At 37.2% G+C, this 17,355-nt stretch overlaps 2 protein-coding genes across 2 annotated transcripts in view; both read right to left on the reverse strand.

Annotated features, from left to right (window-relative positions):
• Nucleotides 1–862: 862 nt before the first annotated feature.
• Nucleotides 863–11,620, reverse strand: LOC142350323 (actin-related protein 2/3 complex subunit 2-B-like). The gene is made up of 4 exons (XM_075402152.1): nucleotides 11,310–11,620; nucleotides 9,789–9,944; nucleotides 2,448–2,529; nucleotides 863–1,902 (listed from the first exon to the last, which is right to left on the reverse strand). Exons 1-4 carry the CDS (start codon nucleotides 11,571–11,573, stop codon nucleotides 1,472–1,474), a joined length of 933 nt encoding a protein of 310 aa, XP_075258267.1. The 5' UTR covers nucleotides 11,574–11,620; the 3' UTR covers nucleotides 863–1,471.
• Nucleotides 11,621–13,519: 1,899 nt separating this feature from the next.
• The window catches only part of LOC142351224 (mediator of RNA polymerase II transcription subunit 22-like), a 595,906-nt gene continuing 592,070 nt past the window's right edge, over nucleotides 13,520–17,355 (reverse strand). Inside the window, exons 2-4 of the mRNA XM_075403358.1 lie at nucleotides 14,963–15,186; nucleotides 14,298–14,493; nucleotides 13,520–13,899 (exon numbers count right to left, since the gene is read on the reverse strand). Coding sequence (XP_075259473.1) covers nucleotides 13,865–13,899; nucleotides 14,298–14,493; nucleotides 14,963–15,175 — 444 coding nt within the window. The 5' untranslated portion in view covers nucleotides 15,176–15,186 and the 3' untranslated portion in view covers nucleotides 13,520–13,864. The remainder of the gene's footprint in view (nucleotides 13,900–14,297; nucleotides 14,494–14,962; nucleotides 15,187–17,355) is intronic.

Below are 17,355 nucleotides of genomic sequence, written 5' to 3' on the forward strand. Positions count from 1 at the left end.
TGTTTTTAAAGCTTTGCAAATTGTTTTGATTAGTTAAACTGAATTCTTGTATTTAGCCTGAATTAGTGTTTTGCAGTATCCAGACATACTCTGTAGTCAATTAAGTTCAAATGGCTTCCTAAATTGCTACAAGTAAAACTAAACCGTATTTTCATTTGATGTCTAATGGCTGTGATGACTTTGTATATATTTGTTTTTAGAAAACAACATTGAGTTTTTGAACTTTATATTTTTATGTGGAATAAAACTAATTTCTATGTTGGTTTTATTTTTAACTAATATTTTCCTGGCTGTGGTAACACCAGCTTCAAAAAACGTGAATTTTACATGTTGCGTAACGTCGAGATTATTTTTTTTTACTTGACAAAATATCACCTTATTGAAAAGTCCCAATGGCGCTGGAATCTTTCAGGTTTGACGCAAAATAATGGTTTTTAAAAATGGAAACTAATTTGATTTTTGCACTATCTGCTGTCGTCGAATTGTTGCTGAGTCTCATTAAGTTCAGGTCCCATTTTAATCTGATTTCTAAAACCTAACATTTTTATTTGATACCATTTTGTGTTTGTCTTGTCTCGTATCCTCGTTAATGGCAGGTCTCATCCGCGGTCATTGCGGCATCAATTTAATCAGTTATGATTTTCTGTTTTGTAGAATACGTGAATTTATGAACGTTTTCAATCTCAATTGGTAGGCAACATTGTTGATGAGCGGGGTCGGAAATTTACGAGCAAACGCACATTGCCGAGCCTCCTTGTAATAATTGTAATCAAGCGGGAGTCAAGGTTGCCAGCCACAAAGGAAGTTCCTGGTTTATTTTCCTTCAATTTGAACTAACCTTGACTATGCTTTTTGAAAACTGTGATATTTAAAAATAAATTTGCTATTTTACATCGACACATCTGACAAATGAAGTAGACAAATAAAGATTTCAAGATGAAAACTTGAAGTATTTACATTGTTAAATTATTTACCTTTGCTCAATATTTCATTTTGCATTAATTAACCCCAATAAGAATTATCAGCAATTTTTAGGTAACAGGTATATTTCTCTGAAACATTGGCTTAGGACTCAGCAGATCTACCTCCCCTTCAACTGTAATGCCAAAACCTTTAACAACTCACGCGAAGTTTTACACAGTACCTCGCTCTATAACAACAAGTGGGGGTCAAACGGCACTGCGGGCTAGGGACCGAGGGGTAGATCCGATAATGATCAAAATCGTCGATGATTTCAAGAACCATTTAAGGATCTCTACAACTTTAGATGATTAGAACTCCCATGCCAGACTTAGAAAATTGTCCGGTTGGGAAAATTTGGCGCATTCTGACTTCCCACAAAATAGATTTCCAGACAGAAAATCTTCCTCTACTTATAGTCCAAAAGGTTCTTAAAATTTTAAATATGAGACATCAAATAGATTGGTTTCTTTGCATTGATTTAATTTCCTACCCAGCACTCGCCTTCTATTCACGCTTGAGGCATGAACGATCGACCCGACATTGTTTTCTTTTCACTTTTCTCCTCAGTCGGCAATGCTCTGTTCAGCACCTTGATAAAATGACTACTTTGAGCTCTCATTCGGGAATGAATATATGCCTTCGAGCACTTCAAATGATAGTGCAGATAATTCCTGAAGCTCAAGCAAAGCTTTATAGCGTTCATCTGTTTGGCTTCGCCCGAAATCACCTGTTGACGAAGAGATATCACGACATAAGCAGCTCGAGAGTTGTCGTAATTAGCGAATACGTCAGCAACTTCAGTCGGGGGTTTTCCGACGAAAGCTCGGACACCGGGTCCTGCTACCCTGGTCTCCGAGAACTCCTGGATGAAAACTTTTCCTATTTCGAAATCGTCGTCATCATCGAACTTGGTTCGGTATGTCAGTTCAATTTGGTCGGCTAGAACAAAAAACATGAGACGTTTCAAAATCCATATTTTCTGGCAACGAGTCCTATAGAGATTTATAGCAATCACTCAAAATGTAGAAAAGAATAGTATAAAAAATTCAAAGATCCTTCTCAAACTAAAGCATCAAATTATCATTGATCTATGGCCCATTTGTAGCTCCTTTTGATGATTCCAAGACACCGCGTCTGCGAGCCCGAGCTTGGACTTAACATTCCTTTTAAATTATATTAATGCGTATTTCTTGTTACAGATGATCAGCATTCCTAGAAAATGAACTCTGTCAAAAGCCTCAATGAGGTCTCAAAATAGATTGTGACATCTTTTCTTATACTGGTCTACAAGGATTTTCTCTAGGTTATACAAATTAGCGCCATATAGAGCCAATTGAAGGGTCGTGCGGTGGAACCAAGAAGTGCTTTTATAAAATTTTAAAGCGTGCATCATTTTTGTATATTTATCAGCCATCGAAGAAGCTGCAAGCTTGATACAGTTTGCAAATAACGATACCCCTGACAAATACGCTGAATACACTTACACAGTGGTCTGACATAGATGGCCTCATCTGCTCTGATTTTAATCATCTGTGGCGTGGGTGGCTTCGGGGTCTCCTCAAACACCTGCAATCGAATACAATTAACAAACATTACCGACTAGCGTCAGAAGAAAATCTCTCAAAAACGACTAGAGCGAGCTAAAATCTGTTACAGAGGCAGTTCAGTCGGAGGGGGGGGGGCTAACTAAATTCACTAGAGGGGTTTCAAATGACGTCATTATGGGTTATTATTTGCCACTATAATCACAAAAAAAATTTTAAAAAATTATACCAACTCACTTGACTTTTAGTACTGAACTGCCGCCACTTCAGTTCGGCTGCTGACACTTGTGAATGAGAGAGAATTTAGATCATGCAAAACGAAAAAGTCAAGGGCGTAAAAGTCACTCAGAAGTCAAAACGTTCAAGCAAAAATGTTGCATATAAAGACCAACAAGTTTACAATAATTGCTTCAAACTTCGTTTGACAGCAACTAACAACAAACATAATCGACTATCATCAGGCGAAGCGAATTGCTCTCAAACGGCTGGCGAATGGTTGGCTTCGTCAGTAGCTAGCTATGGATTAGAGGCTAGCTTTTGCTTAAATGAAGGGGCGTGAGTGAGCGCGGCGATTTGGGAGGGGGGGGGGGGGGGTGGGTTAAACGCGCTGGTTTACAGAACGAACGATCTGCAGTGGTTGGGGGGGAGGATGTTAACTGGGGGGCGGGGCAGACTCTAAGAACCGCCCTTTCCACCAAATTTAACTCTCCAAAACAGTTTTGCTTTATGTCTCCAAAACAGAATCGCATACTCGCTTTTGAGGACGAAAAGTACAAAAGATCAGACAAAAAATTGCATAAAAAGACCATAGGACTAATATAATTGCTACAGATTTCCTTTGAGAGCAACTAAATAATTTTTTTTAGGGGCGTGGGTGAGCACAGCGATTTGGGAGGGGGGGTGGGTTAAACGCGCTGGTTACAGAACGAACGATCTGCAGTGGTTGGGGGGGAGGATGTTAACTGGGGGCGGGGCGGACTCTAAGAACCGCGCTTCCCACCAAATTTATCTCTCCAAAACAGTTTTGCTTTATGTCTCCAAAACAGAATCGCATACTCGCTTTTGAGGACGAAAAGTACAAAGGATCGGAGAAAAAATTGCATAAAAAGACCATAGGACTAATATAATTGCTACAGATTTCCTTTGAGAGCAATTAAATAATTTATCTAACGGAAAACTTTAAATCATACAAGATTCGCAACAATCTAGCACTGAGCAAGGTAAAACGAAACATTGACGAAGCAAAAAAATGTTAGCGCCTCAGTAAAAGCCACCTAAAGGTGAGTGCTTTTTTTTAAAAAAAAAAACCCTGGTTGAGATTGAGAAAACAGAAAAACAAAACGATTGTGGTTCAAAACAAAAGTCGAAGAACGAGCCATTTCGGTTGAATTTGTAGCTAGACATACTGCTATTTCTTAATCAATGTCAAAAAACATTCTGCATGGTAACAAAGACTCATTTGAGTTCATATAACGGGCGTCTAAAACTGGTATTGATAGGACTATCTCGTTTCTATTTTTGATTTTGTTTTCGGCACTGACTATGTTCAGTTTAAGCTGCTTTGCTGAGCAACTGCTGTTGAAAAGAATTTTCAGCAGAAGGCGAGAAGAATGAAACTATCATAGAGAAGTCAAAATTATTTCAAGCAGAATGTTGAACAAGCTGTGAACCAACGTAAAACGAAAACAATGACGAAGTAAAAACCTAGCCAGAAGAATTACGCAACTGAATCGAAGAGTCACCTCTGCTAAAAAACCACCTTCTCAAAGAACTGATACCCAAAAAAATCAAACATTAAACTTTTCACAAATCGAGTTAATTAATTAAAAACAAAGAGCCCTAACGCCATAATGAACGAACATAAACAGACTAACGCCGAATAAACGTCTCGAATAAGCGGGCACAATTTAATTTAGGCGTGTAGCTTAGAAATATTTTTGGATGCAAAAACTCCGATCTCATAGGGCTTTGAACCCGCGAACTACAGTATAACACTCTGACATCTCAACCACTCAGCTAGAGCGCATAAGACCAACACGCTTAAAATAATTGATTCAAACTTCGCTAGAGAGCAATAAAAAATAAGACAAATCTAGTTACTTCTTTATCGAGTAAAAATTCACCCAAAACATGTAAATTGATCTCATATTCAATAAAAACAGACAAAAAGAAATTTCTTCTTTGAATTAAAAGCTGAGATGGTATAATTTGATTAAAATCCGTATAACCTATTGCTGCCTCTAGCAGCCAGGTGTTCTTAAAAGACCATCAATTACAGTAACACTCACTCACTTGAGGCTATTTCCTTTCATTAAAGCAAAGTCAATTTGAGAATGAGGATATCGTTTTTGAGAGAGGTAAGTCACGTGTGACCAAACATTATCACGAGAATGAACAAAAAAACGCTCCAAGTAAGAGTGAAAAATGACGTCACGCACGCAATTCAATTAAAATTGCATGAACCACTGAACACACAGCAGATTTGGAGTGATTCTAACGTCAGATGGTCGTAACAATTATCTTGACGACGCAATAAAAAACATAAAAGGACAAGTCCTTAATAAGAATCCCAAGAATTGACTTAACTAATGACATTAGAATTATAATTTTACAGCATCATCAATCTCAGATAGCAAACAAATCCCATGACCCTAAACGCGCAAAAATGAAGAGAAAAAAAAGACAAAACAATGACAGAAAAATCAAAAAGAGGCAAAAACTAGAGAATATTGGCAAAAAAACAAACATTGAAAACCAGTGGTGCAAACTAAGAGAACCTCATCACTATAACCCAAAACCCTTAACCAAAGCATATGACAAAACTTTAAAAGTCAAAGAATGCTTTTTGCTGGGACTAAAATTACGCTGCCCCAGAAGGTCAATAAGAATTTATTGTTGTTCTTGAGACTAAAGGAAAACACCACAATAAAATCGCGAATATATATTCATTTTCCAAAAAGCAAGTGTCAAAACCTTAAAACCCATTGCTGTGACCTCAGGCGACTAAATAGATTCACCTATTAATCATTAGCAACCGCTGACAACTGCCACTAAGGCAAGTGATAAAACAGTAAAGAGTAAAGAATTAAACATGAAAACTCAGTAAAATTTTCTGAAAACGAAAATCATACACGTAAAAAAAAGTTTAAAACTGAAACGATTATTTCGACATCATCTTAGTTTAGACATCATTAACAACCGATAAGACTTATCATTAAGGAGGCCAATTGATCAGAGAACAAAATAAACAATGAAAACTCGTAAACCTTAAAAATTTCGATATTTCTTGAAAAGAATGAAAGTCAAAGTCATAGAAAGAATTAGCTTTGAGCTGAAACAATTAAATCGATTACAATAATTCATATTAACAACTAATAAAACGATTCGTTAACGAGATGAAACAATAGGACAACAAAAAGTACCACAAACACTCAGAACTCGAAAAAATATTAAAATATAATCAGAACAAATAGTTTCAAAGCCTTGAAAACCACTAGCCATAAAGTCAAACACCTAATTAGGTTTATTCATGCCTCATGAGCAACCATTGATACTATACTTATTAAAATTAGGTGATAAGACAACAGAGATAATATTAAAAAGTAGCAAACATTAGTGCCAAAGTTAAAAAGCATTAGCTGCCCTACAATGAGTTGAATCAATTTCAAATAGGCGCCATTAGAGAACATAAGTATCATATTATTAGCAATCAAGAGAGGACACAGTGAAAATAGTGATCAAATTGCCGCACGTTAATAAAATCGCTTTCAAAAACCAAACAATTGTTCAAACAAAAAATAAATTTACGGTAATAAAAAAGTCAATGAGTTGAATCAATTTCAATTAGGCGCCATTAGAAAACATATGTTTAGCATTAAGAGCACTGAAGATTGTAAAAACAAAAAGAAGGCCAATAATAGCCCTAGCTATCGCATTACGACTTTTAAAACCACACATAGCTGTGGATCTGCAGTCCCAAAGAAAAAATACAAAAAAGACTGCGGAACAGATAATTCATTTTTTTTACTAATTGCTGAGATTTTGTTTTTTCATTTAGAATAAATTTTATAACTCAAGTGTTGTTTCCATTGATTGCACTCAAATAATTGTCAATTAGAGCGACATATTCTCAGTTGAACCCTTACGGTAATAAAAAAACAATTTGAGAGGAAATTCAGGTAATCCATGTGTTACCAAAAACTATCAAGACTATGAATAAAGAAACGCTCTAATGAAAGTGATAAATGACGTCACGCGCGAAATTTGCTGGAATAAGCATGAAAGATTGAACAAAAATTAAATTTGTCAAGCCAGCGTGAAGTCATACGGTCATAACAAAAATCTGGACGGAAAGTCATCCTAAAGTAGTAGGAATTGCTCTGGAACGACTAATGGGAGCTAGGAAGTATTGCAGCCTGTTTCAGTTGGAGGATGGGATGTTGCAGCTTTGGGTACGGGCAACTAACCTCACTACGGCGCTTCAAATAACGTCCTTAAAGGTTAATAAGTAATACTGTCACGATTTAAAGTGAAAAAACACCTTTTGGAGCAATTTCCGGTACTTTTATTAGCACACTTCAACTAACGTCGGGCGAATTGCTCTCAATCGACCGGTTGGCTTCATAAACAGGTAGCCACGGTTTAGTGAGGCTAGCTTTAGCTTAATTGAAGGGGCGTGATGTGAGCGCAGCAGGGGATGATGAGGGTTAGGGCAACAGTGTGCGGGGGGGCTGATGGGGGCAACAACGGGGTGGCATTGGCTGGAGGGAGGTCTTTGGCTGTACGGGGCCCTTACGGCCTGAACGATGTAGAGGGGTAGGGATTGGGGGATGAAGTGGCGGTGGGGGTTGGTAGGGGGTCAACTTCTAAGAACTGCCCTGCATACCATAAGTATAAGTTTGCGAAACAATTTGTGAATTGCATACTTGAAGACTAGTGAACTGAAAGTTTGAGGACGAAAAATCAAAAGGGTCAGATGAAAAATCGCATTAAAAAGACCAACAGGACTAATATAATTGCAACAAACTTCCTATCAGAGCAATTTATGAGAGAAAATTAGATCACGCAAAAAGTAAAGTGCGTAAAATTCATACTAAAACTCAAAACTGTCAAGCAAATAATTTACATAACATAGAAGGCAGATTGCCAGAAAATAGCCGCAATAGCTTTGTAGATCCGCAGTCTCAAAAAGATAATAAAAGAAACAGAACAAAAAGAAACTTCTTTTCCTTAGATGATGAGGTGTTATATTTTGATTCAGAATCTGTTCAATTTATTGCTGCTTCTATTAGCTGCCCTCAAAAAATCATCAATTAGACCGACACAGACTCACTTCACGTGAATAAAAGTAAAGAATAGTCACTTTCAGAATGAGGAAGTCATTTTCGAGAGTGAAGTAAGTCACATGTTATCAAAAACTTAATCACGCGAATGAGCAAAAGAAACTTTCATTTAAGAGTAAAAAATGACGCCACGCACACAATTCTGTTGATATTGCATGAACAAAGTTATTCTGACGTCATTTGGTCGTAACAAAACCCTTGACGACATAAAAAAACACTAAGGAAAGCCCAAAAACAGTCCCAGTTATCGCTTTCAGGCGTTCAAAAAGACACACGCTTGCAGTAATTAATTCAAACTTCGTTCGAGAGCAATTAAAAACAAAAGGAAGACCAAGAAGAGCTCAGTAATCACTATCGCAGCTATGAAAAAATTTTCTGTACAATTAAAATGATTAAAATGCTTACACAAAAACAGTCAAGCAACCATAGGCTCACAACCTTCTCTAAAAGAAAACCTGCACGAAATTGGAAAAGATTGATCGGTATAACTTCTTATTTCTCAATAAAAACACTGTTTTGTGTCAAAAAAGTAATCAATCGGTACCTAAAAATTCTTTTCAGCACAGAGTGTTTCGATTACCAGTGATTGGAGTAAAACAAAACAGCAGGCCTAAAAATGGTAAAATAGCCTAAAAACACGCGAGGCAGCAGAAAAATCAATGAAATTAGCATAAAACTCACGTTAATTACCTTCAAAACAATATCAAACAACGCCTATAGTAATTAACAGTAATAAACTTCAAAACAATATCAAACAACGCCTACAGTAATTAATAAAGAGAATTCGAACATTTCAACAAAGAATTCGAACATAACCGACTAAACGTCGGAGGAATTGCTCTCGAACGACTAGTGGGAGCTCTAATTAATTGCAACCTACTTCAGTCGCGGGGAGGGAGGGAGGGAGAGCCTAACTGGGACTAACAAGTTCAATAGTGGGCTTCAAATAACCACATTAGAGGTTAACATATACCACAATTCAGATTTAAAGTAAGAATGGCACCAGTTTCTGCGCTATTTTCATTTGACTTTTAGAATTAAATTGCCACCAACTGAATTCAGCTGCTTGAAATTGTAATTCAGAGAGAAGTTTAGATCACGCGAAACGAAAAAATTCAAGGGCGTAAAAGTCACTCGAAAAGACAAAATTGTCGAGCAAAAATTTTGCATAAAAAAAGACACACACACGTTTACAATAATTGCTATGAACTTCGTTCAAGAGCAATTAAAAACATCAAAACAACATTAAATTACTACAGCGAATTCGAACATTTTAACAAAAAACAACAATTTAAGCCGAAAACACTGCTGCAAAAGCGGAGCGAGAACAAAAAAGCAGCTTTCTAACAGAAATTTTTTAAGCCACAATTTCTCGCTCTCGAAAACAGCGGTACGATCGAAAACCAATCTTTTTGCTTCAATCTCAAATTTTGTTCAACACTCAAACCACTCAAAATTTTTCACGCGTTTCAATAGCTGCTTTGAAATTAACTCCTCCATATAGCAATAGTCCTCGTCAAGCAGTAAAAAAAGTTAGGGCCGCAATAATAGCAGGCAGAGAAAATGAGGGCGGCTATTGATAACTATTTAACAAACGCACTTCGCACCAAAAAAATAACATGGTAAATAGTTGAGGATTCAATCCTGGATGGCTATTTCTTAGTGTGCCATGTAAGGAGCATATAATGATGTCATACTCATCATGTATTTCTGACCCATGTATGTCTTCGAAGAAAACGCACATTGTCCTTGGATCAGATTGTGGAAATCATATTTGATCATTGAGACAGTTCATGGGCGAGAAACAAATGAGAAGACTTAATGAGGCAAAACTTATTGGCATCAGTTAGTATATGATTTGTATGAAATGAACAGTTCACTAAATCAACAGGAACTAATATTGATAAACGCCATTACAAAGCACATACAAGTATCTGACCTCTTTGCAGCATGGCATTAAGTATGCTGCCAACACGTGGTACTTGATGTCCGCGATGTCATTAATAAGCTGGTCAGGATTAGATAACGACTTGATGGCATCGCTCTCGAAGTCCAACAGGATGTTGATGTCATGTGAACAACCCTCTCCGCCGTCCTGAAGAGAAATTTGCCAGAATTACGTCCAATAATTGGAATCAGCAACATCTTACTAAAGAGCCGGTACCAAATCAACACTTAATTTGACCTTTCAGTCCCTCAAGTTCATATTTAATGGTTTTTATAATGCTAATATATCAGTTCTACTCTTGACAACTTAAACTTAAAACTGTGCATTGCATCTATACCCGCCTTACAATTCTTATGTGTATTTGACGAGGTTAACGTTTTCTTTAAAAAAAACTACTGAACAAATCAAGTGCGATTCACATTGCTTTAGGCGAACTAGAAATTCAGAGAGGAACATTAAATGCAAATTTATTGCTGCTATTGAAGAAAACATTTCCCGGGATTTTGAAAACGTCAAAAAAATTTCCTGCAAATTTATTTTAGAATACTTGGAAAAAATTCCCGTCAGAGGATACTAAATAAGCGGACAAATCGAACATTCTCGTTTATTTTCTAATAAGTACATGAAGGGTAAAAAGGCCACGACTAACCCTTCCAAATACACGTTGCATAGCCTATGTGCATTTTTCAATCTCAGCTTTAAAAAAAATATTTTGCACATCAATGCAGCCGTATCTATGCTTATTTATCTATCTTAATATCCCATAAAATATTTCTCTGAACTCTTACAGGTTCTCGGTATGTGCTCGTCAGACAGTCTTAACTCAGAATATCTTACGTTGATATCCAACTTGCATGTATTCTCAAATTGATCGTTCCATCAGCATGCGACATTTGCTATCACTCCTTTATTCAGAGATTCGTTGAAGAACTAGCATGCATTCTAGTTACCTATATTTTGCACAATCTTTGATGTGACGAATAATATACAATGTTTTGCACAGCTTAAACACAACTGCAAACAGTTTTGTTATTTGCTGTGCTAGCTTTGCGAATCAATAGATTTGCTGTCATTCAGTTTGAAATCAGAGTATTGTTAGAATTGAACACAACAGTTGGACCATGATTCATCATTCAGTACAAACGCAAAAATGTTCACAAATAATATTTAGTTCAGCTAATGCCCAATCAAAATTTATTAACGTATTAAAAATTGTAACTTGATCATTAGAAAAACTAAATGCTTTTAGTGGCAGGAAGCAATTTGATTGTAACCGATCAGGAGCTCAAAATTTATCTAAAAATTGACCACAGTAATAAGGATAAAATCATTTTTGAATTCTCAACCCAGTCGAATTTCTCGGAGTATTAAAATTTTAAAAGCGGCTACTGAAGTAACAATTTTTTGGTATAAAAAGGAATCTCAAACACTTGTCTACTTTGATCTCGAAATAGATCAAAACTAATGATCTATAGAATATCATAAAAATCATTGGTTTATTTTCCGTCTAACCTGCCAAAAAGGCGCATAGCTGTACTTCTCTACAAACTTCTTCACATCGACATCACTCCTCTCCAGGATGACCTTAAACCCGGACAGGTCTATGCCCACCACCAATTTATTCCTATCCACAGGGTTGCCAATATTGGCGATGTTGTATGTGAGACCATCGTAGTCACAGAAGGTCGCCATAACGAGGTCTGGCTTGGAGGATTTGCTGAACCGTCTGGTCAGGATATCCTTCAAGATGTTGCTTCCAGTGTCAAGAACTAACATCTTTGATATAATTAAAACAAACGTATCTGAAAGCCAAGAGAAGAACATTGTATAACAAAATCAGGATGGTTCGCTATTAGACCGCAAATTGATAGGGCGAGCCAATTTCGGTGATAGTAAAATGACATCAATAAGAAAAAAAAATGTTGCATCTTGACAAACGCACATGTTCGAAAAAACCTTTACTTAGAAGTATTAAACATAGGTTCTAGTATACGCTCAAACTCCAAATACCTTCCCATTTATAATCATATTTTTGTCAGCTGCGACAATTCCCATCTCTCTGAAAATAACAGCATGCAGTGATAGATAAACCACTTCCATTCAATAGCCACTTCTTCCCGGAAAATAGGTCATCCCTATTTTTGTAGGCTCCAAGAGCCGTTGTCTCAATTGGATTTACATGCTACATTAAACTTTTATTTACATCTAAAAATTCTGCCAAGACGCTAAAAACATGCTTCACTCGCTTAATGGGCTTGACTTGGTGTATGTTCCCTTGCATTTTAATCGTGGAAAGTTTCATAGATTAGATGCAGACGATGTCCTTGAAGAGCGAACGATAAAATCTTCAAAAATAACTGATCTGCATTTCAAATTTCTATGCAAACCAATGTTCTAGCTTTTTTGATTTTAACAACCTGTCAAACGCTATCATGCATTGATGTACGTATTTTTGAAAATATTAATCAAAAATAAACAGATATTAATTTGACGATTCAACAAAAAATGTGAACTTTCCATTCCTTCTAGATCTCTCAATTATTGTAGAGTTGTTGGCTTGGATTTTTTAAGGACGATTGTTTCACTGTTTACTTAGCTACAATTTTGCAAAATGTAAAAAAGTTACTCATATAAAATCATTACCAAATGTAAATATAAAGAACATAGCCAGTAGAGTACCGGAAACGACTCGAAGAGTCGTGCAAAATATTCAGACTTCAAAAAACAAAAATAAAAAAAACTGCCGAATAATACTATAGTGTTTTTTTCAACTTGACTCAATTTTAGTGCCGAGTTTAGCGTCGGACTGGGGGGAGGGGGGGGGGGTAGATCGGTGGATAAGTGGTAGGTGGGGGAGTAGCGAGTAGTTGGGGGAGCGCAATAGGAAGAAAATGCTCAAAATTACATTTCGACCTTCGGTATTACTAGCAAATCCAAGTTACTACTTCTTTGGTGAAGTCCAATTTTCGAAAACAAATGTCAACGTTCTAAAACAGATCCCAATGTTCGGAACTAATTGACAAAAAATCAAGGCATGAACAAACTTGCTTCTTTATAAAAACCTGTAGAATACCAATACTCCTTTAGTCGTGAAAGCTATTTGAAAATTAGTATTAGACGCGACTGAAGTACGATATGCTCCCAAACATTCGTATGAATGTTTTCAATTTGACTTCCTCCGCTTTAAATTTAACCAACCTTTAAAACCTTCTTATTGTTCAATTATTACTTCACTTTGGCTAGATTTTGCTTCATAATACATGTATCGTAATGTTTTTCTCTTAAATCAGTGAAATTCGTAAAATCAAGCTACAAAATATTTTTTTTGATCATTTGACGGAAATCACTGGTATTCAATTTGTGGAATGCATAGTTGCTTTTCTTGACTGATGGACAAATTAGTAAAATTTACAAAATAATTACTAAATTCAAAAAGTAACAATAAATATGAATTTTTCAGCAACAATTTTGATATGTTGATTGTTCTGAATTTTCTTTTCTCTTATCTAACAGCAGAGTACTCAAAACGTCTAAAAAATAAAAAAAAACTCCCTATATTTTCAATCGAACAATAAAACAGATCCAAACAAACCTATTCTTGGCTTGTTTGACTACCTTGAAAGATATTTTGGAACACTTAGTGATTACGCGCAGGCTACAGTTAAAGTTTAAGCAAGATTTCAGAGGTTATTCACAGGCAAAAAGTAACGGAAAACGATGCATTTCGAAAAATCCAGTAGAAATTCAATTCGACGAGACCTAGGTTTTCTCTGTAATATTATTCTCTGTAATAAAAATTACAAAACTGAAGAGGATACACATTTAATAGCTGACAACAAATACCAAAGTCACTCCAAAATTACACATCACAGCGGCGTGTAGTGTTTAGAAACGAATGTTTTCAAATCCACCATAGCAGCTTCAAATCGCCTCCAATTTTCATTGAGCCGGCGAACGTCCGGAATTGTACGTAACAAGTTTTCCTCCATATAACAGAAGTTCCATCGTTGACGTTAATTCGACGATCAATGAGTGATCATTAAGTTCGTCCATGACTGAGATACGGATCAAGCTATGTTCTGCATTCGGAACTCCAGCTCATCTAAACACAATTGCAGTAAAAACTGACAATAGAGAGGCTTAGTATATTTTTCATGCATTAGCTTTCTCTCAGCTCAATATTGCCCTCTATTATCTGAGTATCAAAAGCCACAATAAAATTCTATCAGGAATGGATGAGTCCGACCAGAGTCAAAATAAACAAAATCATTACTACTTTTTAAAAAAATGTGGAATAGTTTTTAAGCGCTCATAAAACGGATACTTCATCTAGAAGCCACACGAAAACCGACAATGAATGCAACACTTCTCACCACCTAGTGAACTATGACTTGAAAAACGGGTCTGAGATACATCTACCTGCAAGTGTACCCCCCCCCCCCCCCCCATATTCACGCCATCCATTAAACTGCAAGGGAAAGAATAAAAATCTCAACATACTCAAAACATCAATAACATTTTCCTCGTGTTTCTCCATTTTGTTCCTCACTGACTTTTCCTTCTTTGTTGCCTCTTCGTTAAGAACATCAATGGACCTGTTGATCTGCGAAAAGTCGTTCACGACCAAAATTGTTTTCAGCTGAGCGGTGACCTCAGTGAGTTTTTCACATGCTCGAACTATCGCGAGAGTCCTGGCCTGAAGAAACAAACAACAACTTAAAAGCTGTCCGCCACCCATTTTTTTCAGACGACTAGACTAGAAGCCTTTATGAACTGCTCCCACTCATTTCCTCAGAAAATGCTGTAGAGTTAGGCCACAGCAGCCACTTTTTTTTAGCAATTATCGATTGAAAAAAAAACATTTTAGGCCTTTTTTGAGAGGTCAAAATCGCATATAAATCAGTTAAGCAGCAAAATTAAGCAGACAAATTAGTTTCAGCACGTTAATTGTTGAAGTATTTTTTTTAAAATGTTAAAAAATGCCGAGCAGAAAAGAGTCAGAAAAATGCTTAAAAAATACCCAGCTTTGGAAATCAATTTTGTTTAAGCTGTAGAAAAATTCAACAAAACGGGGTCTATGTAGTGGAATGTATAAATTAAAACTGTCCACCAAATATTAAACATTTGTACAACTTACAATTGACATAATTACGCTATCACCCAACCTGTATTTCCAAATGTTCTTGCTGCACAATGGCCATACTGTTCAGCAAACTAGTCTCATTGTGAGCATCCGACAATTTCACCAATTCTAGAAAGTTCTCAGTAGTCGCGGCCAAGTTCTCTCTCAGTTGCTGTTCCAGATTCGCCAACTGGGACGGAACTCCTGCTCTTTTTTGGGCAGTTGCCGATCCAGATGCAGCAACCCCAGATGCCATAACAAAATCTAAATATTGAATATGATCGACTACTGTCGGAAAAATAAACATAACCGACTAACGCGAATTGCTCTCGAACGACCGTCGAGCGGTTGGCTTCGTCAGTAGCTAGCCGCGGTTTAGTGAGGCTTGCAATAACTGTTTAAGCAATAAACATTCTAAGATACAAAGTAGCACATACATATCACCGATCACAAGGACTAGCTAGCATAAAACATCGTAGGAACTTGACAATTCTAAAAGGGCTTACGGGTAGTTTTAAGACAAACAACGTAGTTTTTATCTCCTTTATTTTCTTTCTTTGAGGTCTTTCGTTTTTGAAAAATGAAACAGCAAAAAAGTGCCTCCATTTATGGGGTTTTTCAAGTCTCCCATGTTTTTTGATTCACAGATACACAGAGGCATAGATAATAAAAATTGCTACGACAAGGGTTCAAATTGAGCTCAATTTAAAAAAAACATCCAGATTATCATAACGAATTACCAAAACTAGCCACTAAACGAAAAGCTATACCTAGAATAGACAACTTGATTGGGAAAAAAATCCGATCAAAAAATTGAAAAAATATCAAAAAGTCATTTTAACGCATGTAAAGAATAAAAACCACAATCGAGAAATCGAATTTTTGCTCAAACAACGATTTATCATTCTACTTTAAAATAACAAAATTCACGATGCAAAACCACTCGCTTTTTCACCACTTCAGCGTGACCAAAGTCACATTTCAAATTCGACTTCTTAAATCATGAACAGATTTTAAAAGACAACGCTCCAATACAATTCAAATTCTTTGCATTGTAATGCCACGACAGCTAATTTGTTCCGCAGATTCATTAGATTCGCGGACTATAATTGGAGGACTAAAAGCGTAATACTAGCATCAATAAGCAGTATATTCTAAGGAAATTTGATATCAGAATGCATTGTCTTCAAACCTTAGGTCTTAGTGTCCAGGCTTTAATGATTAATGGTCAAATCCTGTTTCTGTTGATTGTGCCTTTTTTACCTAGAACGCAATCGTATAAATTTGCTGAAATATCTGCAAATTTCATTCGGCTGAAACACAGGGTTAATGAATATTACTACACGGTTGTTATCGCCACCGAGAAGTTATCAAACTCCGAGGCGAAGCCGAGGTATTATGATAACTTCGAGGGCGATAACAACCGTGTGGTTATTTTTTTAAAACAACACCTGTTGCGATCATTTCAAAATTGAACGAAGTTTCATTGGTTTCTCATTTTTTCTTTTGTGGACACTTACACTTTCAAAGGTAAGTGAAATTTCTTTGGATCTGTTATTCGTTTTGCCCTCATGCACCCCAACCCCCTTGCCCTCTCCCCCCCCCCCCCACACACACACACACACACCCACACACGCACACACATACAAACACACACAGAGACACACACGCACGATCACTCACGCAAACACGTACACATGCATCCAAGTACACACGCACACACACAAACACACACTTACACACACAGAGACACACGCGCACGTTCACGCACGCACACACACACAGACATACACACCACAGATAACACACCACACACTCACCAGCACACCACACTCACACACACACACACCCACACGCACAAACACACACAGAGAGACACACACGCACGCAAACACGTACACATGCACCCAAGTACACACACACACGCACGCACACACACACTTACACACACACACAAGCAAACACACACACACCCACACGCACACACACACAGAGAGAGACACACACGCACGCAAACACGTACACATGCACCCAAGTACACACGCACACACACACACGCACGCACACACACACACACACACACACACACACACACAAACACACACAGAGACCCACGCGCACGTTCACGCACGCACACACACACAGACATACACACGCACGCACACACACACACACTTACACACACAGAGACAAACACACAAACTCACACACACACGCACGCACACACACACACACACAAGCACGCACAAACACACTCACGCACACACACACACAAACACCACAGATAACACACACAACACACTCACACACACCACACAAACAGCACACACACACACCGCACATACGCCACCCACACCACACACAACACGCACCACACAAGTTTTTTTAGACTACAAGTTTATCAAACTGTTTCAATCATTAGACTACGAGTTTATC

The sequence above is a fragment of the Convolutriloba macropyga genome, chromosome 12, assembly GCF_964194025.1.
Source record: "Convolutriloba macropyga chromosome 12, txConMacr16.3, whole genome shotgun sequence".
NCBI lineage: Eukaryota > Metazoa > Xenacoelomorpha > Acoela > Convolutidae > Convolutriloba > Convolutriloba macropyga.

Bases quoted from the DNA above. Each gene is read 5' to 3' on its own strand.
- LOC142350323 (XM_075402152.1), bottom strand. From the start codon at position 11,573: ATGTTAGTTCTTGACACTGGAAGCAACATCTTGAAGGATATCCTGACC. The intron at 9,945-11,309 runs GTTAGACGGAAA...ATTTCTCTTCAG, and splicing joins GCTATGCGCCTTTTTGGCAG to GACGGCGGAGAGGGTTGTTC. The intron at 2,530-9,788 runs GTCAGATACTTG...ATTCGATTGCAG, and splicing joins TAATGCCATGCTGCAAAGAG to GTGTTTGAGGAGACCCCGAA.